Source organism: Numenius arquata, chromosome 5, assembly GCF_964106895.1.
Source record: "Numenius arquata chromosome 5, bNumArq3.hap1.1, whole genome shotgun sequence".
Classification (NCBI taxonomy): domain Eukaryota; kingdom Metazoa; phylum Chordata; class Aves; order Charadriiformes; family Scolopacidae; genus Numenius; species Numenius arquata.
This window is the reverse complement of record NC_133580.1, coordinates 3,231,452-3,259,208: the sequence shown is the minus strand read 5'-3', so window position 1 is coordinate 3,259,208 and position 27,757 is coordinate 3,231,452. Positions and strand designations below refer to the sequence as shown.

The following is a 27,757-nucleotide window of genomic DNA, read 5'->3' as shown; positions in this document are numbered from 1 at the left end:
CTCTGGCGAGGGACCGCTCAGGAGTCCCCAAGGAACACCTAAATGCTGAGAAACTGGTGTGAGACTGGAAAGGCCAGTGTCCATAGAAGACCTCTCCGCTTACCTTCTCGGAGCGTTCCAGGGGGGCTTCCAGGATGCTTATTTCCCCAGTAGAAAAGCTAATTTTTTTAATTCTGAGTGAAAGTCGTTGTTCTAGTATATTTTTCTCTGCTTCAGCCTGGCTCAGCCCAGCGTTCAAGCTAAGAGCAACCTGGCTGTGTCAGGGCTGTCTCAAGCAAGTTGCATTTGTGCCACCACAGACAAAATCCTCCACTGCAGCAGCGCTGAAACACCGCTCCCGGCTAATCAAGGGCAGTGGAAAACCACCCTTAAACCAGAGCTGCACCTCGCCTGGGGTCTCCTGCCTTCCTCCCACAGGCTGCAAGGGCAACTGGAGCCAAGCCTTGTCCCAGTTTTCTGCCCAGCATTTCCCTGGGGTGGTGCTGACAAACAGCCCTCCACAGAGACTTCCTGGGTGAGAGTAAGACTCATTTTATTATTTCAGTTATTACAGATAAGCAGAAACCACTGCACAGAAGGCCAAGGGCTGTCCTGATGCCATTTACAATGTGATACTAGCACGCGTTTGCACCCAGATTTGCTGATAACTAGCACGTTTTCATCTGTGCTCCCCCAGCGCAGGGCACAGCAGGGTTCCACACCTTGACTGGGGAACAGGGAAGGGGAAAGGTTTGCCTCAAAGTGGGGGGAAGAGTTCTGATGGGAGCACGTGAGAGGGACAGGGCTGTGCCAAGTGAAAGGAAGCAGGTTCAGAGAGTGAAACCCTTCACCGTGCAAGCACCACACCTGAGGGAACCTGGCCAAGTGCCCGCAGCAGTTCAGGAACACGCCCCAAGCGTCTCAGTCCTGTACCACGGGGGTTGTTAAGCAGCAAAGAGGTACAAATGTGCCTCGGCAAATTAGTGCTGCTAGAGATGGACACTAAATTTGTGTAGATTTTACTCCTGTTCCTCTAGTCCCAAGCAAACCCAGCAGTGTAGAGCAGAGGTAGGAGAGTGGAGAAGGAAAGAATTTCACGTCACCAGAGAAAGTGAAGAGATTGATCTCTTGGAGGACAAAGGCCGTGCTCTGCTCAAGCACCCTCAGACCCTCTTGGCCTTATATCCAGCAACAAGGGTGGGATCCAGAACCAGCGGAGCACTCCTTTAAGTCCTGCTAGAAAAGAAGCACAGATCTTGCCGGAGAAGCTGCCTTCCGGTACCCACTTCCACATCAGCACCACCAGCTTGTTTCAACACCCGGTTCAAAGAGTACAGACTAAAGCCCCATCCATCCTCCAGCTAAGTAAGACCCCGTTGCCATCTCTCCACGCAGGAAGCGGAGCCGATGTCTGTGCAGCCAACAGGACAGTTGTACCTCCAGTGACAGCTGAAACTTGATTTGTCATCTCACATGTTGAGGAAAAGTAGTGTAGAGGTTTTTTTGCAGGACGGCCGCTCTGGAGACCCAGCAGACAGCTGCCTACTAGTGAACAGTTCGTTCCTTCTGTCTCTGGTAATCTGGAAGGGAAGGAGAAGGCAAGGCTGAAAGAGCAGGAAAGGCAGCCGATGGCAAAGGGGAATTAGTCAAAATGTTACAGGAAAACATATATTCTATTTATACATCACTAAATAGAGGCACTGTTTGCTACCCTCTTGGGTAGCAGCTGGCTTTAAAATAGAATATTTGCACCCCAGCCAGTCATTTCAAGTTATTTTAGGGCATTTAGAAAAAAAGTTTGTTTAAACTACTCTCTTCCCCTGCTCCATGTTTTTCTTCTTTCTCCACTTCAGGGTCAGCTTCCATTTTATGAAGAATCCTTGTTTGGCTTGACTTGGCCTCTATTTTTTCCCCCCTTATATCTATGAACTTTATAGGTGAAGAAACTGTAAGTTAATACAGTCTCTTCCCTCACTCAGAGTTTAAATGACCTTAGGGAGGGATAAAAACCACAAGCAGCGTCCACTATCGGCACAGGGCCACTAGTGACAGAACTAATTCCTGTGTTATTCAAAGGTAAATAGTATGTTCTACAGCTCTGAAGTTAACGCTTGCATCCAACAATCATCCCACCTTTTATCCCTGTGTTGTTAAGCCCTGCTCTGTAAGTTTTTCTATGTGGACAGCTGAAGCCAGTCCTTACTCTTTTGACTTGGTAGCTGTCCTGATCCCCAAATCAAAGCCCAATGTTCTTTCTGATCTGCAGGCTCTTAACACCATCTATGACCTTAGACTCAAAACCGCTAAGCTCAGGTGGCATCGGCAGGGATGCATGGCATTCTGCTTCCCAAGGAGAAATACTGCTTGGTGACTGGACTTGGAGCCAGGGGCACTTACTGTAGGGGAAGTAACGCACGCGCATGGTGATTTCACGGGCTGTCTTCAGGATCTCCACAGCCTGAAAGCAGAAAGAGTTGCTCAGTGACCAGACTGGGCTGGAGGATAGGAAAGAGGAATGCATCGGTTATGTCGTGCCACCAGCTGAGTTGGTGCGGACTGAGAGGCCGGAAGGAGATGGTGTGTGCACGAACTCCCCATCCTGTCCTTCCAGGAGCTGGGCCTCAAGAGCGCTCACCTTGCTGTGCTCAATGTCCTGGAAATCCACATCGTTCACCGAGAGCACCTGGTCCCCTTCCTGCAGCCCAGCTCTGTGTGCATCCGAGTCGGGAATCACCTGCGAAGGGAAGAGCAGAGACAACAGCCGTGACCCCCCCAGCACAGCCAAGGCAGCCCAGCCCCAGGGCCTCCCCACAGTGCCCATCCCACTCACACCGGACTGGGGAGGATAGGGACTGGGGGACTGTGGTGCAACAGCAACACTCCGTGGGTTGGGGAGAGATCAGGAAATGGTGCAGGACTGTCTGATTGCTGCTTGGTGCATGGCAAATTACAGCTACAAGTCTGGAGATGCATATAAGGCATATGACAGTCTCCATGCACACCCAGCTGGCTCAGCAACACCCAAAGGGACAAAACACAGGGAGGGAATGGCAGAAGGACAGACACACCTTAGAGATGAAGATCCCCAGCTGCGAGGCTTTTCCTCCTCGGATGTTGAAGCCCAGCTGTGAGAGAAAGCAGCAGTGAAGTGCAGTCATCCCCTTTGGCCCAGGACCCTTCCCGCTGCTAATATGTCCTTTCCAGATGGAGCAAAGATGTTGGTGCTGCAGCGTTCAGCCAGGCAGCAGCAACCACCAGTCCCCCTCTGCTAATTTCTGTGGCAATCTCATCCTGAACACCTGAGGAGCTCCCTGCTCCCTGTCCTTTATCATCTCCACTTCACAACATACCAGACTTCACCCACAAAGCTTTCTTTTCTCTCTATGGCATGGCCCTTCCCAGCAGGGCAGGAGCAATCCTTCCCCTTACCCCACTCACTCTACCAAGTCCCTGGATGAGGGAAGAACCAGGAACCTCCCCCGTCTGCCCTCAGCACCCTATCTTGCTAGGAGGATGCTGCCCATCGGGGATAATCATAATCCCGCATGGAGTTCGGCCTCTCCATCAACCGGTTCCTGCCATTGGGAACAACGTCCATGAATCAAACTGTGTAATCTGTCCAGCTTTGGAGTCCTCAACACAGGAAGGACATGGACCTGTTGGAATGGATCAAGCGGAGTGCCACTAAAATGCTCAGAGGGCTGGAGCACCTCTCCTCTGAAGACAGGCTGAGAGAGCTGGGGTTGTTCAGCCTGGAGAAGAGAAGGCTCCGGGGAGATCTTAAAGCAGCCTTCCAATACCTAAAGGGGACCTACAGGAGAGCTGGAGAGGGATTCTTTGTCAGGGAGTGTAGCAATAGGACGAGGGGTAATGGTTTTAAATTGAAAGGGGGGAGATTTAGGTTAGATACTAGAAAGAAATTATTTGCTGTGAAGGTGGTGAGACACTGGCCCAGGTTGCCCAGAGAAGCTGTGGCTGCCCCATCCCTGGAGGGGTTCAAGGCCAGGCTGGATGGGGCTTGGAGCAACCTGTTCTGGTGGGAGGTGTCCCTGCCCATGGCAGGGGGTTGGAACTGAATGGTCTTTAAGGTCCCTTCCCACTCTAACCATTCTACGGTTCTATGAAACACAGCAAACCCCAGGCCGAGGAAACGACCGGGCAGGAGCTGTCGTCGTCCCCCACCACCACGGTGCCCGTGGGGCCGGAGCGGGGCCGCGGGAGAAGTCGGGGGGGGGGGGGGGGGGGGGGAGGGATGGTTAAGCGGGGTCTCACCTGCGCCCCGGGCGGCTTCTTCAGGACGATGGTGCGTGGCAGGAACTGAGTGAGCTCGTTGTTGTAGTCGGGGTGGTACACCCTCTGCAAAGCAACGCGCCGGGGGCCGTCAGGCGGCGGAGCCCGCCGCACCCCCTCGGCGCGGGCCACCAGCCCAGCCCGCCACCTTTCCGGCCACCAGCCCGGGGGCCGCCGCCGCCGCCCCCCCCCCCACCCACCCCTCTCCCCGTCCCCTCACCTCATGCGGCGGCACCCAGGCGGGCGGGCTCTCGTAGGGCGGCAGGAAAACCACCGGGAAGTCGTCGTAAGGCAGCCGGCCCTCCATGCTGCCCCGCCGCCTGACGGGACCGCCTGACGGGACCGCCCCGCCCCGCCCCGCCGCGCGCCCTGACGCCCAGCCCCGCCATTGGCTGTTGCGGCGCGCGGCCCCGGTTTGAATGTTGGCGGTTGCCGGCGCCGCCATCGCTACCAGCAGCGGCTTCAGGTGGGTTCCGCCGCGGCCGCGCTCCCCGCTTCCCTCAGGCACGGCCGCCGCCGGGCTGGTGGCCGCCGCGCTCTCCCTCTCCTCCGCCCGGTGGGGCCTGGTCTGTCGCTGGGCGCGGCCCGTCGGGGCTGGGCGCCTTACCGGCCTAGGCCTCCGGCTGCCGGGCGGGGGGTTGCAGGCCGCAGCGGTGAGGCCTCACCGGGCTTCGTTCATCCGTAGGGCGGCCTAGGGTGGCTGAAAATGGTGAGGGAAGATGAGAAGGTGATCCCGGTGCGCGTGGCGCTGCGCTGCCGTCCCTTGGTGCCGAAGGAGACCAGCGAAGGGTGTCAGATGTGTCTGTCCTTCGTGCCGGGGGAGCCGCAAGTAAGGGAGAGGGGGGGCCTGAGCCCAGGGGTCGGCCTCGCCTCCCCTGCGCCCCGGGGTTTGCTGCTGGGGCGGCGTGGTCAGCGCTGTCTGTTGTCCTCTCCTCCGCAGGTGGTCGTAGGTAACGATAAGTCGTTCACGTATGATTATGTGTTCGACCCTTCTGTCGAGCAAGAGGAAGTCTTCAACACAGCTGTCGCCCCTCTCATACGAGGCATCTTCAAAGGTTTGTGGTGACTGAGGTCAAGCTCTGTTTTAAAATACCGGGGGCTTTGGTGGGCTCCGCTGTGTGGAAGGCGGCACTGCACTGTTTTGTTCTCTGTTCTAACTCATTTCTTCTTTGATCTTATCAGAAAATAAAATCCTGAGCTATCTAGATACTGACTTCATCCTCTAGTGAGAAGCGCTAGTGCTATTTACAACCTGTTGTACTCCATAGGGCTAACAAAATGACTCATATGCATTCACTGGATCGTTTTGATTCCTGAAGATATTTATATAAGGCAAAAGAATTCTATCAAGATTAATACAATGAATTGATAAGCATCCCATACCAGAAGCTGTACCGATGCTACAGTGCAGCTGGGATGACAGAGAACTTCCACTTGTGTTTTTATGATTAGCTCTAGTAAAGCAACAGTACAGTCTTTAAAAAGAGCTGAAATAATAAATTTATCTGTGTTTTGGGGAGCTTTTTGTTGACTTTTTCCCCCCTTTATGTTGCCAACTGTGATCTGTGCATAAAGCTTGTGTAAACTGACAGCAAGGGGCAGTGCTCGTCTGGAAGGATGCTTTTACTGGAATGCAGCTTTTTTTTCGTCAGACGTTTCTTCTGGCTCCCATGTGACTGTCTGATCTGGGCACCCTTTGTTCCCATAGGGTATAATGCTACCGTCTTAGCCTACGGACAGACAGGATCTGGAAAAACATACTCTATGGGAGGTACCTACACTGCCAGTCAAGAGTACGAACCTAATGTGGGTGTCATCCCCCGGGTAATCAAACTGCTATTTAAGGAGAAGGAACAAAGGCAGGATTGGGAATTCGTCCTCAAAGTTTCTTATCTAGAGGTAAAAGTTGTTTTGATTTTCAAACTATTGTAAAGTTATGAATTGCAGATAAAGTGAGCTTTCATGACACCACCTCCTTCGAGTAACAGAATCATAGAATCATCTAGGTTGGAAGGGACCTTTAAGATCATCTAGTCCAACCATCAACCTAACTGATGAAAACCATCAGTAAACCATGTCACTAAGCACTATGTCAACTTGTCTTTTAAATACCTCCAGGGATGGTGCCTCAACCACTTCCCTGGGCAGCCCATTCCAATGCTTAATAACCCTTTCCGTGTAAAAAATTTTCCTAATATCCAACCTGAACCTCCCCTGGCGCAACTTGAGGCCGTTTCCTTTAGTCCTGTCGCCTGTGACTTGGGAGAAGAGACCAACCCCCCCATTGCTACACCTTCATTTCAGGTAGTTGTAGAGAGCAATAAGGTCTCCCCTCAGCCTTCTTTTCTCCAGGCTGAACACCTTCAGCTCCCTCAGCCTTTCCTCATAAGACTTACAATACATATTTACTTAATCAAAACTGCGTAGTTAAGACTACATAAGGTCTTGTCAGGAACAGGTACTAGGTATCTTTCTCTAAAGTTAAAATCATGCAAAGTTAGCTGTGATTTCAGCATAACTGTACGTCTTTCTCTGTGAGTTGCTCTCTTGCAAGGCTGCTAACTCTGAACTGCTCTTCTGATGCTTTCAGATCTACAATGAGGATATTCTAGACCTCCTGTGCCCGTCAAGAGAACGGTCTTCTCAAATCAGTATACGGGAAGATCCAAAAGAAGGCATAAAGGTCTGTTGCTGGGTTAGATATAGGTATATAAGGGGCTGACATGTCTCAGGATGAATGTTTCAGTGAAACAACTGACTCCTTGAGCACTCATTTATATTCATAGAATCATAGAATGGTTCAGGTTGGAAGGGACCTTAAAGATCATGGAGTTCCAAACCCCAATATTAGTGCATATGAAATCATCACAACTACTCATTCTTCTCAAAATTGAGCTGTTGATGATTCTTAAGTTAACTCAGAGGGTAACACCAATAGGGTTAGATATTCATGACTGGCAAGTCCTATTCTGACTTTTTCTGAAGGCTGATTTAGGTGAATAACTGAGATTGTTGTATTTCAAGTAACTTCAAGTTTCAAACTCTGTTGCGATTGTACTCTTTAGTTTAGCAGACGTAGCGCGCAACAAAGGGATCTTGAAGAGAAACTGTTCAAGTGCTTATTTTTCGTACACGTGTGTACTGTAAAAGGCAAACCTTGTGCTGCTGCTTGCTCTGTGGACTTGTTTTGTAGTTAAACTTCTGTCCATCGGTTGTGCTTCACTGATACAGTTTCTGTTTACAGCGGTGGGTAGGTTTTCATATGCACAGCTTAGGCCTGCATGGCACCTGTAGCTTTGATCCATTTGTGATGTGTAATCTTGTGCTGCTCACTGTCACCTCTAAAGTACCAGGGTGTGACTCATGTGTGTGTTAGTAGTGACATTGTGATCCAGGGAGACAGGCCCTTCAGAGGGAAGTGCAAACTTGCCAAGGAGCGTGACCAGCCCTGATTTCTCAGTCCCCTCTGTCCTTTGTGTCCCCAATACCTGCCTCCCCTCCATTCTGTTCACACAAGTCCCCACCCTTATCAATCAATTTTCATCATCTTCTGCCTGGCACAACTTTCAGTTCCCAGCTTGGACAGGAATATCTGAAGGCAGCTGTGGGTTTCTCTAGAGTACTGAGGAGCCCTGTCTCTATCCTGTAGCCCAGCTGGTTCTCAAACCAGTGCAGAGGAACTTGATGTGTGTACGTAGGAGTAGGATGAGGGAGAGGTGATGTGACTTAGTGTTACTGATATGAAGTTCAGAACAAACTTTTTCTGGGGGAATCCATACCAAGCTTCTGCCTTGAAGTGAGACCCTGATTCTTGTGAATGCATATTTACACAGAGACTTCACTTTATCTGCTGTAGTCTAAGACAGGATAATTTTTCTGACGTAAGCTGGGGTGAAGAGGAAGGGGAGGCTAAATAATGCTTTCTTCCTGGATACAGATTGTAGGGCTAACAGAAAGAAGTGTCACCTGTGCCCAAGATACTGTATCCTGCCTGGAGCAAGGGAACAATTCCAGAACGGTGGCCTCCACAGCAATGAACTCCCAGTCGTCACGGTCACATGCCATCTTCACCATTTGCATCGATCAGAAGAAGAAAAATGACAAGTAAGAGCGATTGCGCAGTCACTCCTAGCAGCTGTTAGAAGTCAGACTTACTCAAAATCTCATTCTTTTTTGGTCTTGGATGAACTCAGCTGAGCTACTCTTGAGGCAGTTCCTTTATTTGGCTGTCTGATATGAAGTATATTTTTCAGCCTAGTAGCTCAACTCTATTAACCACTGGACTGCTCCTTCCCTAACTGCATGTTTATACTTGAGAGAGTAAAATAGTCTATTTCTGCCATAGGAACAGCAGTTTTCACTCCAAGCTACACCTGGTTGATCTTGCTGGCTCCGAGAGACAAAAGAAGACCAAGGCTGAGGGAGACCGACTAAAAGAAGGTCTGTAGGAAAAAGGATTGGTGTATAGCCTGGGCTTCTTATTGTCTTTGAGTTAATAAATTGAGTCCTTGTCAAGAAAAGCAAAGCAGTTCTTTAATTAACCTTTATAATTGCTTTTTAAATCATCTTAAATTTTTTAAAAGGACTGGAAATGACCAATTGTTAGCTGTTGAGGTAGCTCTACTTACTGTCATCTGTTTGTATGCAGGCATCAACATAAACAGAGGACTCCTCTGCCTGGGGAATGTAATTAGTGCTCTTGGTGATGAAAATAAAAAGGGAGGTTTTGTCCCCTACAGAGATTCAAAGTTAACGAGACTGCTGCAAGGTAAGAGACAGGTGATGATAAAGCCTAAATCTACAGATGCACTTCAAATAGCAAAGTAGCCAAAAAACCCAAGAGCCAAATGACTACAGGTCAAAGTGGGAGCTGCTGTTGACAAAGGGATTGCTTTTATTGGTTTAGTTCCCCTTCTCACTGAAGGTAGACCTCTTCTATACCCTTTTTTTAGGTTACAAATGCACTGAAATGAACTCATACAATTCCTGTTCTTATGTGATGAGAGGAAACTAGACCGATCTAGTGCATTTCTTGGGTGGGAGGGAGAAGGAAGATGGGAAGTCAAGTCTGGAACCAGAGACCTATACTTATACCCTGATTATAGCTACTTACTGGAGGATATTACAACCAGAAAGAAACTCAAGCTGTCTGTGCCTTCACTGTGCACGTCATGTTTGTTTTGTTTTCTCAGTATGAATATCTAAACTGTGTGGTACTTATTTTTCAATAGTTGCAATCTAAATTAGCCTTTAATATAGGCATAGCTATAGTAGTGCAATTTACTGGGATTTTTTTGTACAGACAGTTAGGCTTGTCGGTATTTTTCATACCTGAAGATACTTAAAAAAGGAGCTGGATTATGCGGAGCTGGATGTGGGGTCCTGTTTTTTTCTGATCAAAAATTTTATGTAGCCAATATGTATTAGTGCAAAACCAAAGGCGAAAATATCATGCAGCTTGATGATCTGAACAAATATGTTAGCCAAAGATTCTTTAAATTGGAAGATAGTGTGAATTCTGATGTCTGGATACCCATGGAGGTCTTGAGCATTACTGTGTGGAAGAAGGGAGGGGAAAAACCTGAAAGAATTTAAGCAAGAAATGGCGTACAGTAATTACAGACATTAGTCAACAGGACAAGAAGATTACTGGGGGTTTTGGTGTCAAATCATCGGTGCTGAGACATAATTTTGGGACTCCGGCTTTCGGGAAAAAAAAGCCTTTTACTATAGTACTGAGTGGGGCAGAGGAGAAAGTAGATGACAATGGCACACAGATACAACTAGAAAATATCTAGCTGTAGTATGGAGATGCACTCATGTCGTCTTAGATATCTTAATGATGGTATGTTACTAGTCATTCTTGCTCTCTCAAAGCATTGATTATGCCTCGTTTTCCTTCTCAGATTCTCTGGGTGGTAACAGCCACACTCTCATGATTGCCTGTGTAAGCCCAGCGGATTCCAATCTAGAAGAAACTCTAAATACCCTGCGTTATGCTGACAGAGCAAGAAAAATAAAAAATAAACCAATTGTCAACCTCGATCCCCAGGCAGCAGAGTTGCACAATCTAAAGCAGCAGGTACTGGGTGCTTTCTTCATGTGGAAGAAGTAGCTCTGCCCTTTTGGTTTTAAGCTCAGTAAACAGCAAGCAAAGACATCAGATGCCTAACTACACAAAATATGCAAAAAAGAATATTTAGTATGTGTTTCTTTGTCTCTTGAGATGGCTGCATAAGTGCTGTAAAGGGAATACATGAATATTTCTTGTAACTCTACAGCAACTATTCAATGGCATAGAAAAATGGTAATGTTACTGTGATTTACGTTTCCCTTCCATGGAACAAATTATTGCCTGCTCATTAGACTACAGGCAAAATTAGAAATAGAATGATGATTGTCTTTGCTGACGTCACCTGCCTATGTCCAGCACAGAGTGGGAAGTGAAGAGTGTTCCTCTGTGGTCAACTTCAGAGGGAAATAAGTTGCATAAACTAGAATTGGTTAAAGCCAAGGCTAGAATGCCTGAGGGCTTGTCTACCAATGAGAGTTATCCAGGCTTGCTGTGCTTACTTGATGGGAAGTATATGATAGTCTACTGCTTCTCCATAGAAAAAACTCATTAATCTGGTTTCACAATGGAGCAAATAGGCAAAACCACTTATCTCCTATGAGTGTTCACCAAACCGAGTGAATGTTTAGGAACATACTGTAAATTCAAATCACATATTTAGGAAGGTAAGTGAGCTGATTTCCTCACGTGAAAGATAGCAACAGAGCATTGGTTCAGCCAAGTGGGAGACCTGCCCTTCGGATCAGCAAGGTCTCTGTCACCCTGCACAGAACAGTATGTCAACTGTGGGTGACTAAACACGCATTCCTGACAAAGAGAAGGTAGCTTTTTAGTGTAAATTTACTTGAAATACCGTAGCGACAGAATTCCACAGGCAAGGGTAAAAGGACACTTCTGGAGCAGGTGACTCATTAAGACTCAAGATCTTAATAGTGTTCCTTCAACCATCTAGTTACTATATGGGAGAGATTTACAAGCAGTAATTGTTTTTCTTTCTAGGTTCAACAGCTACAGGTGTTATTGCTGCAGGCCCATGGAGGGACTCTCCCGGTGTCTATCAAGTAAGATTTGTAGATTAATGCTCAATGTATCTGATGGCCACCACACGCCAGTGAAGGCTCTAGGTCTCCTGTGTTCCACACAGTGCTGTAGAGTGAGGGTAGAGCAAACTGGTTGCTTTCTAATATGATCTGGACAGTGGTTTTTTTTTTTTCCTTTTTTTTTTGTCATGTTTACTGAAATTCCATGCAGGTATGGGTTATTTAGTTTTGTAGCAAAACCCTTTAAGATTGCCAATATCACTTGTTAGGAGACATTGCCTAGTTCCTCTTCCCTACTAAGTATCTGTTTCTCAGACCCATCCATCCCTCTTTCTTCCTCACTCTATCCCTAAATGTAGGGCACCTCCATCTCCATTGTTCTTAAAAGCACAAAATGCAGGGAAGAGTGTAATTGTGTGTTTGGCTTCTGAGGGTGTTTCAAAACCCAAGTACATGCAGTTTACAGACTTACCATTAAACAAGGGTGTTCTCTTTCAAATGCCTACTTTTGGTATGCTGTATTGCTTACATTTTTTAATTCAGATTAGACTTCCTCCAGTTATTTCTGTTCATCTGCTACAACCTGTATTTATTGTAAGTTATTTAGGAAACTTGGAGGTAACTTCAGTGCTATTACAAACCTCTAGTGAAGTCATGTTTGCAAGCAAACTGGTCCTTAATGTTACAGTAGCATGGCACCTTCGGAGAACCTCCAGTCCCTGATGGAGAAGAACCAGTCGCTAATGGAGGAGAATCAGAAGCTGAGCCGAGGCCTGAGTGAGGCTGCTGGTCAGACAGCACAGATGCTGGAGAGGATCATTCTGGTAAGGTTCAGTTACCCAGAGTTTTTGGGTTGGTTTTTTTGCAGCTGTGTGACTTGCCCCATTTAGCTGAAGATTGATCAATAGCAGCTCCTGTACTAATGGCACCTGAAGAATCTCTCTTTAATGTTCATTTCACGTTTATTGCAAATCTCTAGCTTTGTCAGAATCAAAAGTCTTCCAGAGCCTGTCAGTCTATAGGTTTGGTGACGTCAGTAGGGAAAAGTATGAATCTTTCAGCTTTTCTGTCACTTTAATGTTTTAGATACCAGCATTTGGACATGCATGCGCTCTCTTCCCTCTTCCCCACCCTGCTCTGCTTTGTTTTGATTCACTGGGGTGTGTATTCCTGTGGAAAAGGGTGTTAAGTCTAAATAAACTAGTGGTGGTGATCATGGTTATATCTTTCAGTAGACTGAATTGCCACAGACTGACAAATATCTTTTGCTATAAATAAATTAGCTGTTTTCTCACTTATCTTGCTTTTCCTACAAATCAGTATAATTCTGACTTCTCTTAGACAGAGCAAGAAAATGAGAAGATGAATGCCAAACTAGAACAACTTCAGCAACATGCTGTGTAAGTCTATTTCCACACCCTACTCATGCTGAGGGAATGTCCTTCAGCATTAAATGTTTTTTGTTGGGATAAACTGGATACAGTCAATTTATGTTTGTTCATCCAGAACTCATTTGTATGTTCAGTGGGGAAAGTTGTTCCTTATTGGCATGTGTGACACGAATGTGCCATGTAATACTCAGGGACTTATTCCCATGTCTGTGTTGCAGATGCAAGCTTGATCTGCAGAAGCTGGTAGAGACTGTGGAAGATGAAGAACTAAAAGAGAATGTAGAGGTGATTCGCAATCTGCAGCAAGTGTTGGCCCAGATGCAGGTAAGACCGAATTCAGGGAGAGAAGAGTGTCGAGCCAGTTTACGAATAAAACCTAGGGTTCTTCTGCCCATCTGCTGAGCAGTGGATTCCACTCTGCAGAAGCCTTGCTTAAGGAGCCCAGAAACTACAAGTATTAAACGACTCTTGATATATCCACTCCAAAACAAGCTGTCCTGCTGTGCTTTTAGTGCTGCAGAAAGGCCACTTGCGCTTGAGTGGCTGCATGTGATGGAGGGGGAAAGGAAGAGTCTCCATAAAAGAATCTGATAGTGGGAAATTAGCATGGATTTACAATCCAAAAATTGGAAGGAGACTTATAAACTTGGTAGTTTTAATGAGGAATCCAAATTGCAGAGACCTGAAATCGTTAAATAGAGGTTGCCAAATCTTTATCTAATTTGAGGAACTTCTGTTCGCCCTCGCTAGACACCCCCCCTGTTCCCAGACTCCTTACTCTTGCGAGGAGCTGGCTGCTGGTGCTGGAGTTCAGGGAAGACTAGAAAGAATGCCTTGTCCAGCTAGTTGAGGAGGAGTATGCTCACTTTACTGAAGGAGGAAGACAATGGCATCCTCTATCCAGAGATAGCTTTCTGGACGGAGGAGAATAACATCGTGCTTTGTCATTATAGGGCAACAGCTTCATCTGTCACTTTTTACCAAAATTTTCTTTTCTTCGTCCTGTATAGAGTGAAAATGCTGCTACAATGGAAGCTGCTGCTGAGATGGCAAACTCTGATGATGCTGCAGCTGTAAGTGAGGGGAGTCCAGCACTGCAGACCTTGAGGGGCATGTTTTTATCCTATCACTCCTTTTATCTGCATCCTTCTGCTAGGTTTCTAACCCAAATGCTTGGTAAATAACGTGTCACTCTTGTATGTGCTGCCTTTCTAGGCTCTTATTTGCTCAATGTGTTCAAGATCAATAACCTGTTCTCATTTCTGAATATCTAATTTTTTTTCAAGTAAAAAAAAAAAGAATGTGAAGTGTTCTGCAGAACTGTGATCACATAGTTAAAGAGCTTTGGACTGGCTTCTCCAGCTCATTACTGTGTCTTCTCCAGGAAGCAGAAACAGCCCAGGCTACCAAGAGATCCTCGGATGACTTCACCACTCAACATGCTCTCCGTCAAGCACAGATGTCCAAAGAGCTGCTTGAATTGAATAAAGCCCTTACTCTGAAAGAGGCACTTGCCAAAAAAATGACACAGAATGATAGTCAGCTGGAGCCCATTCAGTCCCAATACCAGGTAAACTCTTCCGAAATAGTTCTTGTAAGGCTTTGTTCAGTTTCTTTTTCTCAGTTAGTGCAGTCACTGCATGCTGAGGAGGGAAAGGAGAAGATCTGTCCTCTCATGAGCATGTACTTATTGGGTATATCTTTCCTTAAGCTGGTCACTGCGCCTGTGGGCACAGGGGGGCAGTCAACTACAGGTGTTAGCAGAGAAAGTGGGGGGATGACCATGCCCAGCTACCTACAAATAGATCTACCACGATGACAACGAAGCTGGTGAGGGGTCTGGAGCACAAGTCTTATGAGGAGAGGCTGAGGGAGCTGGAGTTGTTCAGCCTAGAGAAAAGGAGGCTGAGGGGGGACCTTATTGCTCTCTACAACTACCTGAAAGGAGGTTGTAGAGAGGCAGGGGTCGGTCTCTTCTCCCAAGTCACAGCTGACAGGACTAAAGGAAACAGCCTCAAGTTGAGCAAGGGGAGGTTCAGGTTGGATATTGGAAGAATTTTTACACTGAAAGGGTTATCAAGCCTTATCAATGGGCTGCCCAGGGAAGTGGTTGAGGCACCATCCCTGGAGGTGTTCAAAAGACGGGTTGACATGGTGCTGGGGGACATGGTTTAATGATGTGGTGGGTTTTTTTTGTTGTCAGAGTTAGGTTGATGGTTGGACTAGATGATCTTAAAGGTCCCTTCCAACCTAGATGATTCTATGATTCTAAGATGGTCTTTTCCGTGAAACAATCTATTAGCCACTAGCTGTTCTATATGAAATGAGCTTCCTTGCTTTTTACTCGGAGGTTGGCTTGGCCACACCAAGCCAAAATGCAGGTACTTCATTGTTAACTCTCACAGTACAGCCAGCTGATCTGGCTTCCCCTGTTCACTAATAATGCTGTGATCTTCCACCTCTGAAATTGTTCAGCTGTTACATGGTGTTTGTGGACCAACTAAGATTGCAGTGTGGGGAGGACGAGCCCTTTTGACTCTACTGCTTTTAGACAAGGTGGTTTACAGCCTGTTGGAATGTGGTTTCTCAAGGCCTACTGCCTTAAAGCTTTGTCTCCGAGTGCAGTTTCAAAGTCTTTATTTTACTGCTCTTGTCCTTTCTAGACAAATATCAAGGATCTGGAGTTGGAGGTCAGCAATTTGCAAAAAGAAAAGGAGGAACTGATCCTCGCTCTGCATATGGCAAAGAAGGATGTCAACCAAGCTAAGTAAGAGTGCCTCTGGAAGCCCTGTGGCTTATGGCACTGTAAATTGTGTTCGTGAGCCTGTGAAAATTCATGGTCTTGCACTTCTATTTGTAAAAGCTCTTCTTTTGATGCGAATGCCTCTCTTTTAACTTGCCATGTGAGTTGTATGAGCTGCAGAGAAGCCTGAGAATGGGCTTTCATCAGTGGGAAAGGTGGTAACACACAATTGCTTTATTTTTCATAAAGCATCTCTAAAGTTGGAGGGTACTTGTTTGAGAATAACAGTAATTAGGGGGGGCTATTCTTAAAGCGTGATTTCTTTACAGACTGAGTGAACGGCGTCGCAAAAGACTTCAGGAGTTGGAAGGGCAAATTAATGAGCTGAAGAAAAAGCTGAATGAGCAGTCAAAGCTCTTAAAGCTGAAGGAATCTACAGAACACACTGTCACCAAACTGAACCAGGAAATCAGGGTAACTAACTCGAGCATGCAGTTCTCAAGCTTGTTCCGGTGTAGACACAGCAGCTTCCAGACAGAAGGCACTCACTTTGTTTTGTTAAAATGAGAACATCAGTTTTTGGCAAGACTCCTTTGGCTATGTGACCACCCGGCAGGTGGCTCTTGAAACTTGGGAGGAGCAAAAGTCCAAAGCATCTTCTGGTTATTCTGATAATTTATTGCCTCGGTCAAATCACTTGACTTCTCTTTGATTTCCATGTGTATACCATGCATGTGTTTGTCTTATGCCTTAAAAGAAAAATTCCTGGGTTTTAGCACTTGGAGAGTGTCCTTAGGCGTGTGCTCTGAGTGGGCAACACGTTGTAATATTTCCCATCTGCCACTCCCCACCCTGACAGACACGCTATGGGAACGCAGGTTGAAACTGCCCAGAATTCAAGTACTGGACAAATCTTCTAGCCGTTTCTGTTTTTCAGGAAATGAAAAACCAAAGGGTACAACTGATGCGCCAAATAAAAGATGATGCTGAGAAATTCAGGCAATGGAAACAACAGAAGGATAAGGAAGTGATCCAGCTGAAAGAACGGGTAAGCAAACAATAAGTCCCCAAACTGTACCTCCCTCCGAAGAGTGAAACAAATCATTAAAGTGTTTGCTGCAAGGCTTTGTTTAACTAGCAAGCATCTGAAAAACATCTGGGGAATGCTTTGAAGATAACTTAGTTCATATGGTTGCCACCTCTTACCAGTTGTCGTAAATGGACTCGCTTGCTTATGTCTGGAGATCTTAAAGCTATCAATACAGCTGTCATGATTCAGCTCTAAAGCAGAAGGCAAAATTGCTTAATACTTTAAATACTTTAAAGTTGTAAGGTTTGTCCATTAAATGGGAGGTATTTAAGCTTTCAAAGGAATATGGAATCTGCAGGTAAAGGGAATTGGTAATGAAATACAGCTGCTTGTAGCATTCAAGTGTAACGGACAGCAAACATCTGTACCTCTTGTTCTAGTCTCACAGGAGTTCTCAATGTAACAAGTATGCTCCTCAATGTTTTGGGACACTAAGACTTAAATTTTTGGTTTGCAATCTCTTATAGCCTTTAGGCTTCTAAACCTTTTTAATGGAAAGTGTGGAGCCCCTTCTAGTCGCTTTAAGTTTAACAGCCATTTGTTCTCAGAGGCGCTTACCTTGTAATGATCAGTGAGATCACTATCATGAAGCACTTGAATTGCAGAACAGCAAATGTAATTACGTTCCAAGAAGTGTGAAACTGGCCATAGGTATTAATGTGACATGTGATTTTATTTTATTTTTTTTCCATCTGTCTTAACACTATTTCCCTGCAGGATCGCAAGAGACAATATGAGCTACTTAAGCTAGAACGAGATTTCCAGAAGCAGGCCAATGTACTTCGGCGCAAAACAGAAGAGGTAAGGAGCTAATATCTGCTAGAAACTCCTGACCAGTTCCTGAAGGTCTGCAAAGGAGGTTGGAGGTTGTAATAAGATATGCAGAAACTTCTTAAAAGCAGTTTGGAGGTCTGGAAAGAGGTGCCTTTCTCTCTGTAGAAAAATAATCTGTCTTGTAGCCTTTGAGGCATTCTAGTTAAGTCTGCTCCTTTAAAAGGTAAATTGCCCTCTGAGTATCAGGCTGCTGTGGTAAATCTGTAACAGACACCCAAGAAAGTGTATAATGAGCTTGGGCGGACCATCATTTTGGATGCTTTCTTCTATCTTTAGGCCTAGAAGCAGATTCTCTTTACACCAGGAATCTCAGCAAAGGAAACTAAGTCAGGGACTCAAGTCTTCAATTAATCCTAAAGTTTTATTAACCTTACGCTCTTCTCACTGTCTCAAGGTCTGGCTTGCACGGTGAATACCTCAGGCTTTCAACTGTTGCAGATTAAGTGAAGTAACTACTGTTCAGCTCTTGTGTTAAAATATTTTGCAGGCAGCAGCTGCTAACAAGCGCCTTAAGGATGCTCTGCAGAAACAACGGGAGGCTGCAGATAAACGGAAGGAGACTCAAAATCGGGGAATGGAAGGAGTTGCTGCACGAGTAAAGGTGGGTGACAATGTGTTGTGCATCCCAACAGAAAACAGGCAAGCTCAGCTTTGTTAACTCAGTAGGTGCTGCTGGGATTGGTGGCTGGAGAGCAGAGGGGAGGAACATGGAGTTATATATTGAGAGAGAATGTTATTATTCAATGTATCCGTGAAGGCATTGTGGAGGAGAATTCAGTCCTGAAGTTGAGACTACTGTTTGTGGGTTGATTTTTCTTTTTTTTTTTTTTTTTTTTTTCCCTCTAGAGCTGGCTTGCAAATGAAGTAGAGGTACTTGTTAGCACTGAAGAGGCTCGACGGCACCTTGCAGACCTTCTGGAGGACAGAAAGATCTTGGCACAGGAGCTCCTTCAGCTTAAAGAGAAGAAAGAGGCTGGGGAAAACCCACCTCTAAAGCTCCGGGTAAGAGAAAAGGAAATGCCATTTTCCTTGTCCCGCACCTCTGGCTGTTCAGCAAGTTCTGTAACTTATTAACTCCTATTTAACCTTTTCCCTCAGAAAAGGGATGAAGATGTTCCCTTTCTGGAAGAAAGGGTTAATGTTGTTACTGTCCTCTGGCATTTGAGGGAACAGAGTTGCTGAAGTAACTTGTTAATTAATGTGATGTATCTAATGAATGGGAGTGTGTGACACCTCTTACCACAGAGTTGATGCCTTTGGGAAGAAACAATGGAATTTAATTAATGGATAAATACTTGGAGGCTTTTTATAATAGTATGGCTCCTCTTTGCTGTGATATTTGTAAACAAAACCTCAGTATATGTGTATTGTGTATACACAGTATATTGTGTATTTCTTCACCTATTGCTCACTCCTGTCCATTACTGCAATTCTTTAGAGACGCACCTACTCCATCGCAGATCTCCAGGCATCAGAGATGGACCTTTCCATATCCAAGCAGATAGAAAGCCTGGAAACTGAGATGGAGCTCAGGTAAGGCAGTATGACAAAGCTGCTTTGCACAGCCTTGCCTCCTTTTTTTTTTTCCTCATCTCTATCTGTGAAACAGAAAGTAAAATAACTTACACACTGATACTAAAAATGATGAGATAAGACCATGTGGCTTTCCTGGTTTGAATTTTTCCAAGAATGTGGGGATATGAGGACACTACTCAGTTGCTAAGATTGCTTTTTTTTTTCCTTAACTCTTTGTGAGCATCTCTGTACGAGGGAAACACTGTGCTTCTAGTTGGAAGTGTGGAGGGAAGGAGAAACTCCCTGGAATACCATTGCAGACTCCAGCTGCTGTATGAAGCAGTCAGAATTCTAACTTGAACTATTTTTGTCTAATATTTTAGTAACACTAATCTCAGCCCAGACACTAGCCCAGGTTTTCTCCTGGGTTTGTAACCTCAAATACATGATTTCTTCCAAAGGAGCGCCCAGATAGCAGATCTACAGCAGAAACTCTTAGACGCAGACAATGGAGATCGTGTGAAACAGCGTTGGGACAGCATCGCAACTATTCTAGAGGCTAAATGTGCTTTGAAGTATCTCCTTGGAGAGGTAAGTTCTGAATTTTCCTATTTTATTGCTAAAAAAAAAAAAGGCTCTAAGTCTGCTTAGCCAGGAATGAAGGGAAGGGTTCGACAGGCTGATAGCAGAGATGAACTCAAGTGAAGCACTGCTGTACTAGATGAGGCTTATTTCCCTCAACTTCTGATTAAACCATTCTCCTGTACTGTAGGTCATTTTGGGGAGTGAAATCCAAAAAGAATCAGGAAGAGGGAAACAGATAGACACAGCTCTGGAGATATCAGCTGAAGTTGTACTTACAGAAGGCGTTCATGGGAATAGTAAAATGGAAGAGGCAAATTTCAGAAGTGGAAGAGAAGAGAAAGCACCAAAAAATACTGAACAAGTGGGCAACCTGCAGGGGAAACAAGGGTACCACTCTCTGAGGTCAGAGGAAAAGCAGTAGAATGGGTGTTGGGATAGGAGAAGCTTGAACAAGTCTGGGGGTAGGAGAGAGTAGGAATTGGACTAATGTGGAATCAAGAAAAGGGCAACTGAATGGCAGAATTGTGTGTCAGTCCCTGGTTCAAATTCTTAGGGTGGTTGGAATTCAGGCAGAAATGCTTTGCCTTCATACTGAAGCATGTCTGCCCCACCAGACTTTATGAAACATGGAACTCATTGACCCAGCAATCACCTTGGTTTTTTTTTGAATTTCAGCTGGTCTCCTCGAAAGTGCAGGAAAGCAAGTTGGAGAGCAGCCTGCAGCAGAGTAAAGCCAACTGTTCAGACATTCAAAAGATGCTGATTGAAGAGCGAAACCACATAACAGAGATGGAGGCCGAGTTCCAAAATCAGCTTTTGGTGCAGGAACAACACCACCAGGAGAAGGTAAAACATAAATGATGGAAATCTTGAGAGCTCCTGTGTCTTGAGACTCTGATTCACAGATCTGCTTGGAGATAAAGGCGAAGTGTTGTGCTGAAACCAATCTGTTGCTGTGTATCTGAGGAAGATTTGCCAGACTTGCAGTATAGCTAACAAAAACCCTAGGAATCTCCCTATTCATCTTCTGTCCTATGCAAGTTGTTTTATTCAATAGCTTTTCACGATGCTTTAAGTGAGGATGTTACACGTGAGCACAAGATAACTTTTCAAGTAGGATTGTGCTGGAAGTGGCAGAAAGAAACTTTCTGAAAGATTCTTTCCTATGGTTGGGCTGCCAGATGTCTCTTTAGGAATTCACACCTCCTCTATGTTAACTTGCTTTTAGGTTCTGTACCTGCTTAGCCAATTTCAGCAAAAAGAAGCAGCAGAGAAGAAATTGGAAGATTCTATAAGTGAGCAGGAGAAACAGCTCCAAGAGCGGCTCAAGTTCCAGGTAGAGTGTCTGAATGTGGCTTTGGGGGAGTGCTCATTGGACTAGTAACTTCAGAGCGAGGAAGGTGCAGGGAGATCAAAAGCGTTTCTATTTGTAGCCAAGGTTGCTCAATCCAGTTGGTTACAGGGGTTAATTGCTATACAGGTTTGAATAAGCCTGAGGGTGTTTTTCTCTTATTTATCTTTTTCAATTAAATAAATATAAATGCAGCCATGAGGCCTACCACAATCTGACCAACCCAAGCAACTTCTTCCATGCTCAGAACACCTTTAGGATATTCATTGTGCTATTACTAATCCTTTACAGAACACAGCTCCAGTATGTTATCAGCAATGGAAGATCATATAAACAAGCTGCACCTTTTCCTGTTGCTAAGAGGATTAAGTGGAGTAGCGAACTCTTGTGGAAGGGCATGTTCAGTGATGTATTAAAGCAAAATCAGCCTTAGGTACACCTAATTTGGAGATAAACCTTAGAAATAGAGGGAGTTTAAGATCACTTTGAAAGGACCATGTTCTCTCTTTTGTATTGGCAGTGTTACGCGTAAAACAAAGCAGTAAGCATTTTCCTGATCTAGAAGTCAGAGCTGATCTCCTGTTGGAGAATACAAAGAAACCCCTCTGGCGTTGCAAGAAAGATCCAAATAGAAAAACTTGTCCCAAACAACTATTTGTGCTACCCCCGCATAAGCCCTACAGATTTCATCTTGTCTTGCAAACAGGAGGAAGAGTTGGAGAAAATGAGAGAGATCTGTGAGAAGAACCAAGAACTTCTCCGGGAAAATGACACTCTTAAACAGGTAGAGATTTCTACAGATGTAAGTCAGAAGAGCTGCTTGGCAGTTGGGTTATGTATTTGCAAAGTGAAACTTTTGTCCCTCTTGACAGAAAATGCTGCTCCTTCAAGTTGCCAGTGGACAGAAGCTCCGTCACATTCAGCAAATGGCATCTGAGTCCCCAGATTCTCCTTTTGATTACGTTCCACCCAAGGTAAAGATTCTGCACACCAATTTCCATGCTCGTATTGTACCTGGGTTCTTTTCAAAAGTTAATGTTGGCTATTAATAATCTTGGTTTCTTTCCCCCAAGTTGCTTTTTACAAGGCATTTTGTTTTGCTTATTGAAGTGGGCCTGCTCTCTGCAGTCCTTAAAGGTTTCTGTTTTCAGAATACTTCTGAAACTAGTTTGCAGTAGGTTTTCAGTCTTTGTGGGGAAAAAAGAAAGGCAAACAAAACTCCAGACCTGCTTCCTCAGTCTAATTATGTCTGACTCTGTACCCTGCTTAGTAATTCAGGTGTTTTCTCTGTAGCATTTCCAGCCTCTGAATCACGGAGCAAGGCATCTGTCATAGAAAACTTAATTACTGCCTTGCGAAAGAGCAAAATCTTAGTGCTGGGAGGAATAAATGAACTAAAACTACTTTGCCAAGACTGGGACACAAATCTATTAATTTTCCAAGGATTTTTCAAATTTTTCCTCTTATAAACTCTAGCAGTTTAAATTGACTGGTTATTTTTTTTAATCCTGACAATTTGATCTTTTATCTCCTCCCTAACGCTAGAGCCACCTTGGCTGTCTGAGAGGAATGGGGCTATGGTGGTGGGACTCTGAAATGCCTTAATAAAATATAAACACACTGTTAGTACTTCTGGGGCCTCAACCCTTGTCGTTTCTATGTGTAGCCAAAGACTCGCCGGCAAACGACAGCAAAACCCCGTGCACCGACCCCAGAAATGGATGTGGAAGAGCTGCTCTCTGACTCGGGGGAGTCCGGAGGGGAGATAAGCGATGCAGACTGGGTTCCGGTAAAAGCAGCCAAAGGAGCAAAGAAAAGCGTGATGGGGGTAAGACCCAGTTACTTGTGTCTTGTTGTTACCTCTGAGGGAATCACTTGCCTGTACCTCTAAGGCTGGCATTGGTTATTTATCATATTCTGACAGAGCAAAATTGCTGTGAAACTACACCGCTACTGAGAGATATGTTCTTCCCCTTTCACAAAGGGGTAGATTATTACATCGTTCACTATAGAGTGGCTGAAAACGTTAGTGGATACCACAGGAAACTTATGAATTTTAAGGTCTTGCTTTAGTTCCTTTCACTGCAGCTTGTCAACCTGAGACTGAACTACAGAACTATTAGTGGTTTGATTTTGGGGAAGTTCTTTTTGGCTGTGTTGCAGGGAGGAGGGGTTTGTGCTTTACACTTGGACCTTGTGAGTTCGTTTATGTAGCCCAGTGGAACTCCAGTGTAAATTACTGCTCAGTGCAGAACTGTAGTGTGGAGCAGCTGGTCTGCAGTCTTCTACTGCCTCACATACCCAGGCTAGCAAAGAGATTCATTGCTCTGATCATAGAGTATTGTAGAATGGTTTGGGTTGGAAGGGACCTTAAAGATCATCCAGTTCCACCCCCCTGCCCTGGGCAGGGACACCTCCCACCAGACCAGGTTGCTCAAAGCCCCCTCCAACCTGGCCTTGAACCCCTCCAGGGATGGGGCAGCCACAGCTTCTCTGGGCAACCTGGGCCAGGCTCTCACCACCCTCACAGGAAAGAATTTCTTCCTAATACCTAATCTAAATCTCCCCTCTTTCAGTTTAAAACCATTACCCCTCATCCTAACACTGCACTCCCTGACAAAGAGTCCCTCTCCAGCTTTCCTGTAGGTCCCCTTCAGGTATTAGAAAGCTGCTATGAGGTCTCCCCGGAGCCTTCTCTTCTCCAGGCTGAACCCCCCAGCTCTCTCAGCCTGTCCTCATAGGAGAAGTACTCCAGCCCTCTGAGCATCATCTGGTACACCATGAAGTAGCTAAACTGGGTCACCTCCATCAAGAGAGCCCTGTTACAGGGTGAATCAGGTTTGCCTCCTAGTGTGTAAATGTGAGCTTGTTTTACTGACACTGAGACCGGCATCCCTTTTGGATAACTTAAAGTCAGGGACTGAGTAATTGAAGATGCTTATTTTGGGGATACTGAAACGAGATGGCTCTGTAGGTGGAAAGAACTTGTTTCTTTTCCTGGGATGCAGTACTGATGGTGAAACCATAAAAGGTTCATGGCAGCTTGGGGATGGTGCTGTCCTGTAGATGGCTCCAGGTGTTGACAGCTGTGACAATCTAGATGAAGTCAATGAAACACCAAAGCTCTTTCTGCACAGAACTCTTCTTCTCTTCCTTAGTGCTCCTGCAAGGGCCGGTGTGGAAACAGGCAGTGTGGCTGCAGGAAGCAGAAGCTTGGCTGCACCGAAGGCTGTAGCTGTGACTCTACAAAATGCAGAAACAGAGACCCTGGCTTTCCGGTGAGTAGCGCTGCCCTCGGGGGTGCCAAAGGGCTGCACCCAACATCCAGAGCACACAGCGAAGCTGGGTGAATGGATAGCGGTTATGGTGTTAGTGTACCTGCTTTGTCCAGGTAAAGCATATGCACCTTTCTGAATTGTATGGAGATGTCGCTGTAATTCAGTGTTTATCTGTGGTAATTGAGCACAAAGTTTTCCGCTGCAGTATCAGGCTCTTGCACTAAATATAGAAATTTGTGTGTTGTTCCAAGTCACAGAGATTCACCTACTGCCTATTGCCAGCCATGAATCTGAAGATAAATTTAAATCTTTTTTTTTACACTTAGTAAACAAAAATTGTATCTTTGGCTTCAGGTGGCACAAGAACTTAACTCATTTTTCAGATATTTGATTTCTTTTTTTTTTTTTTTAAAGAATGGAAGGGATAATTTGGGGAGGGGGTTGTAGCATCAGGAATGTTCAACAGCAACTGATGGTCATTAGAATTTGTGCTCAAAAATGTCTGCATTATTACTCTTGTAGCTTAGAGTTTTGAAGCAGAGAGTTTCCACGGTAATTCTTTAATTATTGACTGGTTTATGCCTCAGTTGCCTGACAGAGGCATGTAGCATCCTGTACTACGAATTACTTTGCAACTGGAGAGAAGGTCTCTTAGGGACCTCTACTATTTCTTCAGCTGTTGGTGGGGAAGAAAGGGATGGATATTGCCAATGTGCTTCAAAATAGTACTGCCCCACAGGATGCCACGCTGTGCGAGGACCAAACAAGGGACTCTGAAGGTTCCTCTAAACTCGAAGACTCCACTGGAGTGACTGAAGGAGAGACCTTCTTTAAGCCTGTCACGCAGACTACAAAGGTACCACCTAAAGTTGTAAGAAAGAACAGTGGTTCTGAATATGTGTGCACCTTGTTTATGGCAAGTGATGGATCTTAAAGAAAGGGAAAAAAAACCCAATAAACCCAAAATGATAGACTGCTGCTAGAAAATTCTGAACATGCTACAGCTGTCAAGGTATTTGAGTCTAAATTCTTCAGTTTTCATACTGAAATTTTGCCACATGGGCTTGTCATGCCTTCCTGCTGCACTTTGCAGAGTCTTTCCAGAGTCTTTCCAGAGAGACTGGTAATTGAGGAGCTCATAGGACAAAATCATACCTGTCTGTGCCCAAACTTACTGTTCTTAAGGCATTGTGTGCTCTGACTTGGCAGCTGGATAAAAGGATTCCCTTATCTCGTGTACCCTCTGCACCCTATTCCCAAATGCTGTCTCTTCCTGCTCAGCCTGGGAATTTGTCCTTTGAATTTTGACTTAAGAAATTGAGCCCCTCCTGACCCTGGCCTGGCAACTTCTGTATGTGCAATCTCCAAGCTCCAGTGTGAGCTGGGTGGCTTCTTCAGGCCGGCGACCGACTCCAAAAATTGTCTTCCTTGCTTTTCTGATAGGTCCTGAAAGATATCACAGGCCAAGATGTCTTCATGAAGAAGCCCAGCGCTCCCCCTTCCATGCTCGTAAGCGATGAGGAACTTCAGGAGAACCAGATGCTGTTTGTAAAGCGGAAGAAGAGAATGCTGAGTAGCAACACCAGCTTCTTTGCAGGTTGTACCCCCATTAAAGAGGCCTGACTGCCGAGCCCAGGAGATGCCCTGTGCCTGAGTGGTGCTGTGCTTCTTTCGACCATGTTGCTGGTGACTTTTTAATGTGTTGGGATCTCTTGCTGCGGCAAAAGCCTGATGACTCTCAAGCCTGACAGCTTCTGGCACCAGCAACGGAGTCAAACACTAGTTCTTGCTAGATTGTGTCTGATTTATTGTAAAAATTTGTATGTGTGGGTCTTGGGCCCTGATAGTAAGAAACTTTCCTCTGGAATTTCTGATTTTTATCCAGGTTTCTCATTCCAGCTGCCTTCCTCATCCTGAGCTGTGAATGTGTTGGGTACAGTTTAATCCATAATCTTGAAAGAACTTTGTATTTGCACTGGAAATCTGGGCACTGTCTAGTCCCATATGGCATCAGCTGCCCTGTGACATCCACTCGTGCTTGATCTTGAGGAGGCCCTGGCTGTAGTCTTAAACGAGCTACCAGATGTGAAATGGTTGGCGTTTCTCTATCCCTGTTAATGAAGTTAAAAAACTTGCTAGCCCTATTGTGAATATTGTAGTAATTTTTAACTTGGTTTTGTAGATTTAATAAACTAATTGTCAAAAACCCCCAACTTCTTAATTTTACATCACAGAGGGATCTCAGCAATTAAAATTGGGCTCGAGCCTGTTCCAGCAGTTGCCAGTAGGACAAGCCTCCTGCCTTACTCAAAAAGTAGGCAACCTAACAGCTCCTGCTGCTTTCCTTTCCAATCCACCCCCCCTCCTAGACCTAATTCTTGAGCTCCAGCTCCTAGTCCTGATTTTTGAGCTCCTCTCTAATAGTGCTGGGTTAGCATCGTACCTTCCCTGAGCTTCGAGAGCCCTCTCTGTTTATCTTGGGCTTGGTGCGATATTAAGGATGATGCAGAAGCTGAGCATGCTCTTCTGCCCAGGAGCTTTTCAGATGTGTCTTTAGTGACCATCAAAGGATAACTAACTGCGTGGTTTCTCCTAAATAAAATTGGTATCAACAGGACTGAGTAACGTATCATTCCTGAGGCCTGGCTGGAGCAGAGTGTGGTCCAGGGATGGTTCATGCTGTGCCTGGCAGTGCTTCTGCTGGTGGAACTGTGCAGGGGTCACAGGTGCATCATAGAATCATAGAATGGTTAGAGTTGGAAGGGATCAGCTCCTTAGCAGAGAGTCCAGGAGGATCTGCTCCATGATCTTGCCAGGCACAGAGGTGAGACTGACTGGCCTATAGTTCCCTGGGTCGTCTTTTTTTCCTTTTTTGAATATTGGGTCAGTTCTCCAGTCAGTGGGAACTTCACCAAATGATTGCCACAATTTCTCAAATATGATGGAAAGCGCCTTAGCAACTTCGTCCCCCAGCTCCCTCAGGACCTGTGGATGGATTTCATCAGGTCCCATGGACTTATGCACCTTCAGGTTCCTTCAGTGGTCTTGAACCTGATCTTCTCCTACTGTGGGCAGTTCTTCATTCTCCGAGCCCCTGTTTTTGCCTTCAGTGACTTGGGCAGTGTGGTTAGAGCCCTTGCTGGTGAAGACTGAGGCAAAAAAGTCGCTCAGTAGCTCAGCCTTATCCATAATCTGGGAGGCCAGATCTCCCATTTCCTTCTGGAGAGTGCCCACAACTTCCCTAGTCTTCCCTTTATCCCTGACGTATCTATAGATAAGTTTTTCTTATGTTTTTGATGTCCCTGGCTGGATTTAGTTCTGCCTGGCCTTTCGCTTGCCTGATGTGGTTCCTGGCCACTTGGACAGTTTCTCTATATTCTGCCCATTCTACCCGTCCCTGCTTCTACCCTCTATAGGCCTCCTTTTTGGTCCTGAGCTTGTCCAGCAGTTCCTTGTTCATCCATGCAGGCCTGCTGGCTATTTTGCCTGACTTCTTCTTTTTTGGGATGCACCTCTCCTGAGCTTGGAGGAGGTGATCCTTTAGTGCCAACCAGCTTTCTCGAGCCCCTCTCCCCTCCAGTTCTTTTT

At 45.6% G+C, this 27,757-nt stretch overlaps 2 protein-coding genes across 3 annotated transcripts; one reads left to right on the top strand and one right to left on the bottom strand.

The window, feature by feature from the left end:
• Positions 1-509: 509 nt before the first annotated feature.
• Positions 510-4,585, bottom strand: PDZD11 (PDZ domain containing 11). 2 transcript variants are annotated; one of them, XM_074147938.1, is made up of 6 exons: positions 4,490-4,585; positions 4,252-4,335; positions 3,048-3,104; positions 2,615-2,713; positions 2,377-2,437; positions 510-1,559 (listed from the first exon to the last, which is right to left on the bottom strand). In XM_074147938.1, the coding sequence occupies exons 1-6, from the start codon at positions 4,574-4,576 to the stop codon at positions 1,525-1,527; spliced, it is 423 nt and encodes a 140-aa protein (XP_074004039.1). In that variant the 5' UTR covers positions 4,577-4,585; the 3' UTR covers positions 510-1,524. The 2 variants fall into 2 exon arrangements, with proteins under 2 accessions (XP_074004039.1, XP_074004040.1); XM_074147939.1 differs by lacking the exon at positions 3,048-3,104.
• A 362-nt stretch (positions 4,586-4,947) lies between these two features.
• On the top strand, positions 4,948-26,370 carry KIF4A (kinesin family member 4A). Its single transcript, XM_074147130.1, has 30 exons — positions 4,948-5,098; positions 5,210-5,324; positions 5,978-6,168; positions 6,860-6,952; positions 8,207-8,373; positions 8,615-8,709; positions 8,918-9,037; positions 10,176-10,351; positions 11,342-11,403; positions 12,071-12,206; positions 12,724-12,782; positions 12,992-13,097; positions 13,784-13,846; positions 14,158-14,343; positions 15,437-15,540; positions 15,846-15,990; positions 16,454-16,564; positions 17,324-17,407; positions 17,928-18,041; positions 18,287-18,442; positions 18,879-18,973; positions 19,417-19,546; positions 20,216-20,386; positions 20,769-20,876; positions 21,598-21,675; positions 21,764-21,865; positions 22,558-22,719; positions 24,050-24,169; positions 24,909-25,025; positions 25,613-26,370. The coding sequence occupies exons 1-30, from the start codon at positions 4,976-4,978 to the stop codon at positions 25,790-25,792; spliced, it is 3,669 nt and encodes a 1,222-aa protein (XP_074003231.1). The 5' UTR covers positions 4,948-4,975; the 3' UTR covers positions 25,793-26,370.
• The last annotated feature ends 1,387 nt before the right edge of the window (positions 26,371-27,757 follow it).

Excerpts from the sequence above, each read along its gene's own strand:
- PDZD11 (XM_074147938.1), bottom strand. The coding sequence starts at position 4,576 with ATGGAGGGCCGGCTGCCTTACGACGACTTCCCGGTGGTTTTCCTGCCG. Across the intron at positions 3,105-4,251 it reads AGAAGCCGCCCGGGGCGCAG|CTGGGCTTCAACATCCGAGG; the intron begins GTGAGACCCCGC and ends TTTCTCTCACAG. Across the intron at positions 1,560-2,376 it reads CGTGCGTTACTTCCCCTACA|ATTACCAGAGACAGAAGGAA; the intron begins GTAAGTGCCCCT and ends CTTCCCTTCCAG.
- KIF4A (XM_074147130.1), top strand. The coding sequence starts at position 4,976 with ATGGTGAGGGAAGATGAGAAGGTGATCCCGGTGCGCGTGGCGCTGCGC. Across the intron at positions 8,374-8,614 it reads CAGAAGAAGAAAAATGACAA|GAACAGCAGTTTTCACTCCA; the intron begins GTAAGAGCGATT and ends TTTCTGCCATAG. Across the intron at positions 20,387-20,768 it reads AACAACACCACCAGGAGAAG|GTTCTGTACCTGCTTAGCCA; the intron begins GTAAAACATAAA and ends ACTTGCTTTTAG.